General features: G+C 48.2%; 1 protein-coding gene across 1 annotated transcript in view; it reads left to right on the top strand.

Annotated features, from left to right (window-relative positions):
- Positions 1-1,849: 1,849 nt before the first annotated feature.
- LOC116518821 (eukaryotic translation initiation factor 4 gamma 3-like) overlaps positions 1,850-9,745 on the top strand; it is a 66,866-nt gene continuing 58,970 nt past the window's right edge. The window contains exon 1 of the mRNA XM_032232355.1: positions 1,850-2,100. Within this exon, the coding sequence (XP_032088246.1) occupies positions 2,069-2,100 (32 nt within the window). The 5' untranslated portion in view covers positions 1,850-2,068. The remainder of the gene's footprint in view (positions 2,101-9,745) is intronic.

Genomic DNA, 9,745 nt, shown 5'->3' with positions numbered 1-9,745 from the left:
GGACCCTCACGGGCATCATTTTCTTCTTTATTTATTTCCAAGTTCTATTGCAATTTCCCCCCCCCCCAACATACATACTTTATGGGCAGAGTGTTTACCAGGTCACATCGTATGCATCACATTTATACTCACAAGTTTCATTGTATTCTCATCTTCCCACTTTTATCTTCATCTCTTATATAATCCTTTGTCTTTTCCCATCAATTCATTTAGTCTTACATATCACTGCTAAACACTTTTTTTTGGTCTTCAGCTAATTACTGCTAATTCATCCAACAAATTAATCATTTACCACAATATCCTTGCTATTCCCACTTCAACGCTCTTTTATCATTACTTACTCAATTTTTACACATAGTTAGCATCACTGTACACCCTGTATTCTTTTTTTAAGTTTTTTCCAGTTGTTTATTCTATTTCATTTCTTGTGTTCCTCTCTATGGAAATAAAATTAAAAAGAAACACAGGGTGGAAGTGGGCTCCCCTGAATCACTCCAATGTGTTCATTCATTCTCTCTCTCTCTCTCTCTCTCTAACACACATACACTTGAATCCTGCAGGCGCTCCCATGTGTTCATTCTTCACATTCTCACAGTCTTCCATTAAATGTGGAAGTGGGCTCCGCTGAACCACTCCAATGCGCTCATTCATTCATTCTCTCTCACACACACACATACACACACACACTTGAATCCTTGTGCAGGAGCACCCATGTGTCAAAGCGTGGGGGACCCGCGTGTACTGCTTCATATTCTCACGGTCTTCCATTAAACGTGGAAATGGGCGTCGCTGGACGACTTCAATGCACTCATTCATTCATTCGTTCTCTCTCTCTCTCACACACACACACACTTGAATCCTTGTACAGGAGCACCCATGTGTCGAAGCGTGCGGGACGCGCATGGACTGCTTCACATTCTCACGGTCTTCCATTAAAGGTGGAAGTGGGCGTCGCTGAACCACTTCAATGCACTCATTCATTCATTTGTTCGTTCATTCATTCTCTTTCTCGCTCTCGCTCTCACACACACACACTTGAATCCTTGTGCAGGAGCACCCATGTGTCGAAGCGTGGGGGATGCGCGTGTACTGGTTCACATTCTCACGGTCTTACACTAAGCCTTATCGGAATCCTGCCCGAAAGGGCGAAGCGTTTCGGCCCCCCCTAACCCCGAAGCCGCTCGGGCACGTCCGCCGAGCGTTATTCCGAGCTCGCCCGAACGCCGTCCCCGAGAACGAAACGGTTCCGCGCAGGCGCCGGCGGGCCCTTCCGAAAGCAGGCGCCGAACGTCTCCGGAGCTGCCCGAGCGTCCGAACGCCCGAGCGTCCGACGACTACGTCGCCGCCGCCGCCCGTCCTGGCCGACTGCTGGAGGCGCCGCCAGCGCCATGGTTGGATTTCCGCTCCGTCCGTGAGGAGATCCGCCGGCATCGCTCACACCGACCGCCGCTAGACGCCGCGGGAGCCGCTTCGCCCGGCCCACAGGAGCCGGAGCCGCCGGCGGAGGGCGGCCACCATGAGCGGCGCGCGGCCTGACCGGCCCCCGCTCGCCCCGGCCTGAGGAGGAGGAGGAGCGGGAGAGGAGGAGGAGGAGGAGAGGAGGAGGAGGATGGCCGGCCGCGTTGTCACGGAGACCGGCCGGGGGTGCTGGCCCGCCGGGCTGCCCCGCCCCCGCCCAGCGCCGCTCCCCGCCCCCCGCCGCCGCCCCGCCGCCGCCGCCGCCCCCGGCCTGGTGGTGGCTCCGCTTGGCCATGAGTTTACCGCAGAAGGCGGCCCTCAAGCCCGGCGCGGCGGCGGCGGCGGCAGCGGGGGGAGCGGCGGCGGCGGCGGGAACGGCGCCCTCCCAGGGAGCGGCGTGGGAGCCGGCCCGGGCGGCCCACCGCCGCCCCCGCCGCCTGTCCCTCCGGCGGCGGCGGCAGCTGGAACAGCCCCTTCCCCGTCTCACCCGGCGGCGGCCAGCGGGGCGCCTCCTGCCGCTGCTCCAGTTCCTCCACCGCCGGCAGCCGTGGCAGTGGCCGGGACCCCTCCTGCTGCCGCTGCGGTGCCACCGCCGTCTCACTCCGCCGGCATGAGGGCTCTGCAGGCCCCGCCGCCCCAACAGTATCCTTGGCCACCCGGTCCGGAGGATGGGGGGGAAGGAAGGAAGGGTGGGGGAGGGAGACTGGAAGTAGAAGGAAGGAAGGAAGGATGGGGGGAAAGACTGAAAGGAGAAGGGAGGAGATTGAGGGGAAGGAGAAGGAAGGAAGGAAAAAAGACTGAAAGGAGAAGGGAGATGGAGGAGAAGAAAAGGGGGGAAGGAAGGAAAAAAGTCTGAAAGGAGAAGGAAGGGAAGGGGGAAGGAAGGAAAAAAAGACTGAAAGTAGGAGAAGATCGAGGAGAAAGAAAGGAGAAGGAAGGATGGAAGGAAGAAAAGGGCCCCACGCGGGAGCCAGCCGTCTCCTTCCCGGCCAGAAGGCCATGCAAAACCGGGCGGCGCCAGGAAGCCGGCCGTTGCAAGGCTGCCTGGGTGCAAGGTTGGTGCTTGAGCAGGGGGCTGGACTAGAAGACCTCCAAAGGTCCCTTCCAGGGGGATGGAAACCGGCTTCTCCGGAATGGGCGAAGTGACCCCGGTGGGCCAGAAGGGTGGTGACTTTCGCCTAGCTCTTTTCTTGCCTTTCCCTTTCTTTTTCCTGGAACGGATCTTTTCCCACACCCGCCCGCTTTCTCTTTCGCTTTGAAGGTGGGGGGGAGCTCCGTGCCTGCAATTCTCGGAAGGGGGGAGAGAGAGAGAGTGGCTTGTCCGAGGAAAAGGATGTTTGGAGTGGCTGCGTATCCCCACCCTGGATTGGTACCAGAAGATCAGCGGGATGCGGTGGGTGGTGGTGTGGGGGGGACGGTTGTTTCATGCTGGATTCACAACCGGAAGTGGTGCCGGTGATGGTGGGAAAGAAATTGCATCTGATTTGTGTAGGGCGATGCTCTGTTTCCAGCTAACCCTGAAGGGTGATCCTGGCTTGTTCCCACTGGTATTGTCTTTTACCAAAGATCTCTTGAGTTGAATCTGACATCTGGTGACGAGATAGTCAACTTTTTTAAATTTACAGGATAGTAGGAACCCCTTGCTGGCAAATCCGCCTTATTTTCTGAATTAGATAGACATGCTTTTGATACCTAGACCTATGAAATGTCTTTGGTGGGGGACACATTGCGTTTAATACTTGATTGCTATACAACAGGAGGTGGAAATTGCCAAATCTCACATAACTAAATGTGAAATAGGTCTCCAGCACTCCCTTAAGGGGGAGGGTTGTTCTGGTGAGAAGGTGGGGGTGCCAGAGGGGGAGGTTTATCTGAAAAAGCATCTTCCAAATGGTCACCCTTGGGGGGCGAATCGTATTTCTGCATTAGCTGCTTGGCTAGGGGTTGATCAAGTTAGGATCTGTATGAAATGTGTGAGAGGAAAGGAAGGTCTGTTGTACGTAGATAGTGTGGGTACAGTGGGGAGGGAAAGGATTGTGTTTTAGTTTTGGGGATGTTCTGTGAATTTAGATTGGTGCCTGAGGATGATTGCCAGAAGTCCTGTTTTTTTTGTTTTTTGTTTTGCTTTCTCAGCCAGGTTACTGTAGAATTCATAACAAAATAGTCTTTCTTTTGGTTGTATATGGCCCACTTATAGCAGTGAGTTACTTGAATGCAACATTTCTTTTTAGGCCTTTTTGTGGCTTTTCTACTTCTGAGTTAAGGTAGGCACGACAGACCTTAAAGTCTCCAGCTCCGCTTTCCTGCTTGGATGAAATTCAACTGAAGACAATATGCTTCCCTTGGTTTACATTCATCAAACAGTCTTTGGTTTAGTACAGATTGACTTGTATCTTTTAATTTCTCCAGAATCTTTTTTTTTTCCTACAAAAGGACTGTGTAGGTTGGCACCCGTTTTAAGCAGGGCTGTCATAAATAAAATTAGTTTAGGGTAGCTTGCAATGAATGACAGTTGGCACATAGGGCTGTGGAATTTTTTATTTTGCTGGAGTTTCTCTGTTTAACTCTCTTCTTGGATTTTATTAAAATATGTTTAAAGCTGGAAGGAAATACTTTTTATGCTCCAGGATTTAGTTGGACTAGGGGTAGAAAGTGACTTCACAGTATTGTGTATTTTTGTAATAAAGATTAAATGTATACTTTCCAGCATCAGTGAATGTATAGTAAGTATGGCTTGGAAAGATGGGAAATACTCACAGGGGCATTATAGGAAACGGGCAGTGGTAGTATGTGATGACAACAATCAGAAGTTCAATAGTACCTTTTCTGACTAATGTATTTTGCCAAAAGGCATAAGCTTCTGTGAGCTTCATCGGATGAAGATACTTGTAATTGATAAGGTTCTGTCTCATGAATAATCCGCATAATCAATCTGTCTCCCCCTCCTTTTCTGTCTCCCCAATTTAAATTCTTCATCAGTCTAGCTACCCTAGGCTCCTATCAAAGGAAGCATCACTGACAAAGAACATTTCCCTATTAATAAAACACATTTTATATTTGCTTTATTTCAGCTGCCCATCTCAGCAAATGACTCTGGGTGGTTCACAGGTTATATTTATTTATTTAATTTCATTCACTCATTCACTCATTTGTTCGTTCATACCATATATATCATCTCAGCAAATGACTGGGCAGCTTAAGAGTTGTTGGAAAAGGTGCTTCCAGGTGCCTTTTGATTTTTACCCTTGTTTAGCATAGGTTTTGTAATTCCATTGTGTTTTTCTTGCATATGTCATCAGAAGGAGTAACTGGGTTTGTAGAAGCACAGCAAAGTCTCTCCCTTGTTAAAAAATCTTCTTTAGCTCAGTTAAGAACAAGAAGCCTGGAATTGCTGCTAAAAACACAAGCACAGCTTTGTAATCTAAATTTTATTTCTGCATTTGCGTTTGGATATGAGGGGTAAATCTGATAAAGGAGCCAGTGGTCAACAGAGAAGAAAAAAAACAGAGTTTGAACTTTGCAGCACCAACCTGTATTAAAGGCGCTGCTGCTTTGCACTGCAGTGAATGCAATTGAGGCTTCCTCCCTGTCGGCAGTGAAGCCTCTGGACTGGTCAAGTGGACTCTTCTGTCAAGGCAAGGCCTAGATAAGGGTGTGGAGACCGTTAGTGTGGAGACCAGCGGTTGTGACAGTGGATTGAACATGGCCCATTTCTGAATTCCACTTATCAGTTTCCATCCAACTTTCTAAATCGATTCATTTGCAAAGGTTCTCGTTGCAAGACAGGCTTCACTGAATCAGGCAGGTAATATGTTGCGTGAAGAGCTCAACCCAGTTAGCAGTGGGGATATATTGGGCGAGGGCTGGGGTATCACTGAGTTGATTCCCTGTGGCCATTGAGAGAGAGAGAGCTATACTCTATTGAGACAGGAGATTGATCTCCCTCTTCCAGAGCTGCTGGAGCGGAGTACTTGAGTGACCCTGCAAAAATGCCTTTCTCTAGTCCATCTCCATTTTTTGCTTTTCAGGTGCTTTCCGTGGCCAAGGGAAGACAGGAAGAAGGACAGGAAGCAGCGGGGTGATGGCAGCAGCTGGGGAATGGAGGGTGGGTAAGCTTCTCCCCGGTGTTGTTTGCTGTGGCACACATTCGGAGACTAAAGGCGCTTTCCGTTTTTGGGCAGCTGGAAGGACCAGCAGAGATGTCTGCTCCCCACTTGACTGGTGCAGTCATATGCTGCTGGCACCCAGTGGTCAGCGTTTAGCAGAGTGTCGCGACCTACCCAGATGCCCGGATTGCAGGTTTCGTTTCTGCGTTTTCAGGAGAGGAAGCTGTATGAAGCTGGTTTGAAACTCAGGGCTTTCCGCTTTCTGGTATGGTTAATAACATTGGGAATGTGATATGTTGCAGGCGCAGGCCATTCCTCTCCCTTTCTATGAACTGCAGCAGAGCCGTCCTTCAGAAGCTTCTGAGGATGCTTCCCTCCACCGCAATGATGGTGGGTTGTTGTAATATAGTTCCTTGTGTAGGTGTGGGTCACCCATGGCCCAGTTCATACCAGGGCATGCAGAGCCACGCTGAACCACACAGGAGAAAACAAACTCCTAAAACGCCATAACATTCTGATCTGCCTTTTTAAAAAAATGAAAATGTATACAACAGTGTGTGTGTGGGGGGGAAATGTGGGGACAGACAGCCAGGATGAGAAAGCAAGAAAAACGGAAGAGAACGAATGCAGGTAAGAGCCAAGCCTCCCCAGAAGGAGAAAACGTGAGCTGCTGCGGGAGTGAATGGGCTGTGTGAGACAGGTGAATGAGACAGGTGAACTCGGAAAGCTGTTTTGGGTGCATCCTTTCAGGGAGGCTGAAGGGCTGCTTGTGTCACCGGTGGCTGCCTTGTGGATTGCTGACACCAGCAGGATAAACATGCAGTTTTGGAGAATGGCCGATACGAATCCTTTAGAGCATTTAGAGGCAGCCCATGTCCAGAAGACCTCCGATTATGCAGGCGTGAGTTGAACAGCCAGTTGTATCACCTTGGAGACACTTCTGTATAAAGAAACAGCGTGCTAAGAGATTGCACAGTTGCTTCCTTTAGGACAGTAGTGTGTTTTTTTAGTGGTGGATGCAAACGGTGGGGCTGGACTGCCTCCGTCTGTCTCTATTGAGTTACGCAAGTTATGGGTTTATTTTCATGCCACTTATAACCCTTTTGTGATGAATGAGTCGTATGCTGGAGCTGCTATCTTTTCACCTGGTCCTAGGAAGGAAACTCACTTGCTGGCTGCCTGGTTGGATGACTTTCAGCCAGGAACAAAAGGAGAAGGGAGGCTTCTCCATACCTATCAAGTACTCTTGAAATCCTTTTGGGAAAAAAATCTGTTCAGGATGCAGCAACAAGGATGGTTGTGTGAAGGAGAGACCATCTCCCCTTGCAGAGACTGAGGCAGCCACATTAGTGGATGGTTCCTTTCTGTTCCCAATATGAGTGTTCATGTTATTTATGTAGTTGAAAACAATTTGACCCCTAATGAGTTGCTGACGCCTTGCTCCAAGGAGGTCTGAGATTTTGGGCAACCAGCACCGGGCCTCAGTGGTGGCATCTGTGTAATGGCCTTTCCCAGAAAGTCCACATTGCAAAAATACTCTCTTACTCTTTACTGATGACCATTGGGATCTTGTTTAGGTATTTCATATCTTTCATTCACGATAAAATTTCCTAATAAAGAAAACCATCACCTTTTGTTAAATAAATAAACACTTCTTGCTTGAGGAATTTTTGAGAGTTTCCAGTTTGGACTGAAATTGAACAGTTCGACTTGTCATGTTTTCGCGTTTTGTTTTTCTTTCTTTTCCCTTTTTGAACTAATCATTAAATATGCAGCCTGGTCAGTTCCGTAAAATGAATGAAAGTGCTTTCGTTTCTCAGGATCCAGGCTGGGGCCCCTGGATTGTGGGGCCAGCCATTTGGAACTTTTCTCTTTCATCGTGGGGTCCTTTGCAATGAACGTGGGTCAACTTTGAACTGTCACTAAAGGAGCTGTTGTAAGCCGAGGACTACCTGTATTGCTGGTGATTTTGCCAGAAAGTTTGAATTCATTGCCACACACACACACAGAACAATGATAGCTAAAGTCAATATTGTTTTTTTTTTTTTCAGAAGCAAAATGCCATGTTTTTTTAATTCTTTCGTGGACCTCTTTGGACAGTGGTGAGGAAGCATATCATGAAGAAGTTCTTTGCAATAGCTTTTTGCGGTTTACTGAGGTAGGAGGAAACTGGTTAGTTGCTAGTTGCATGGATGGTTTAGGTTAGTAGAAAGTGAAGTAGAGGTGCACCCGTACTGCTTGATGAAAGAATCCTCTTATTGCACATCAGCCAGCATATTGTTCAAAGGGACTTTGAGTGACAATCCAACTACACTCCGGTTAGAGTCCCACTGCATGCAATGCCACCTTAATCTTAACCTCAGCAAGAGGAGCCCCTTCCAGTGCATTGTAGACTTCATGGAGCCATTCACTCTGTTTTTTAACAATGAATTTGAGACACGTGCAATTTTGCAGGAGTTCTGAACCACCTGGCTGCAGCCAGTGTTTGCATAGCAACATATCCACAACAGACACAGTTTTCCATTGATAGGTGTGGTATGTTTAATATCTTCCTCCTTCGTTTGTAAGTGAGAAGCAACTTCTTTTAATTTCAAGTCAGTGTTTCCTGAGACAGTCCTTTACCAGTTTGCACTAATACTGTGGAGCTGCTGCGCTGTGTTGGCTGCGCTTTTAAAGTTTCTGGGCTTTGTCCAGTTAGTGTGTGTGTGTGTGTTATGCTCCACTTCGACTAACATTCATGGTTTTTTTAAATTTCCAATTTAATTTTGCAGAATTAGCTTTTGTTGACCTTTATTCCTTGATGTCAAACCACATAATGACTTACCTAGGCTTCATTTTCAATAGTTTAAGAACCGAACCAGAAAGGAAAATAAGATTTTCAGGAATGTAATCCAACATGTATATTTATTTACAGTAGGGAGTGTTGTTGTTTTTTTTGGAAGGGGGGGGTGTTCCTTACAGTGAGTGACATTCTGTGAAATCGCTTTTCACTGACTAGAGAATTTTAAGTGCATTAATACAATTGCAGGAAACTAGTTTTGAAAGGGTTCCCCGGGGGCATAAATATTGATAGTAATATGAGAATGGGCTTCCGAGACAGAACCTTTTGCATATTCCTTGAATAATTTCTTTTGGGACACAAAGAAGAGTCGCAAGCGGATGAAAGGACACCCATTGCTGGCTGTTTAGTCTCCTGTGGTTGGTGGAAGCAGGACAGTTGAATGACAGTTGATTGTCAGGCCGGGTCTTACCATATTTTTCGGAGTATAAGACGCACCAAGCTTTTGAAGAGGCAGATTTTTTTTAAAAAAGTTTTGCACTCTGCAGACCCCTCAAAAACAGTCCATTTTTTTTTGCGAAAATGGATTTTTTTTGTCAAAAAAAGGCCATGCATAGCCTTTAGGAGGTTTGTAGAGTGCTCCTGGGGGCTGGGGAGGGTCAAAAATAAGCAACAAAATGGCCCATTTTTTGCTTATTTTTGCCCTCCCTGGCCCCCAAGACCACTCTGGAAGCCTCCTAAAGGCTATGCACAGCCATTTTTGCAAAGGGGGTGGGGTTTCGGGAGGCCAAAAATGCTGTATTCAGTGTATAAGACACACCCAGATTTTCACCCTCTTTTTTGAGGGAAAAAGGTGCATCTTATACTCCAAAAAATACAGTAATTATCAGTCAGAGAAAAAGCTGGAGTAAAAGTGGTCCAAGGTGTAAAGAAAGATTTGTTAGCCAGAGTGATGGGTTGGGTTTCTGGCCAGCCATCTCTGGCACATTGTGGCTGAGACGCAGCCTTCCTCACATTTCCCGGTGGTACCCGAGCAGGGCACGTTCCTTTCAGATGGACAATGGCAGTGTTTCTGGCTCTGGGGTGGGCAGTGTGTGGCTCCTGCAGAGGTCTTTTCCTGCCTCGCCACTTGGCAGCCAAGGAGACATCCCCTAAAGAGCCACCAGTTGGTCCTTCCTCCCCCCACCCTCCCCTCGGTTCCTTTTGGCTCTGCTCCGCCATTCAGAACGCTGGCAGTGGCCAGTGAAACAAAGAGGCTCTTTCAGCCCCAGGCTTTTGTTAATGCTCCCAGCTTCTCTCCCTGGTTCCTAGTCCAATTGTTCCTCCTCAAGCAGTCCCAGGGGCTCTTGGGAAGCAACGTTCCCTGGCTGGAGGGGAAGTCCTGCCCCCATCATCAGGGAAG

Source organism: Thamnophis elegans, chromosome 15, assembly GCF_009769535.1.
Source record: "Thamnophis elegans isolate rThaEle1 chromosome 15, rThaEle1.pri, whole genome shotgun sequence".
Classification (NCBI taxonomy): domain Eukaryota; kingdom Metazoa; phylum Chordata; class Lepidosauria; order Squamata; family Colubridae; genus Thamnophis; species Thamnophis elegans.
Note: the sequence above shows the minus strand (reverse complement) of the source record. Positions and strands in the feature narration are given on the sequence as shown.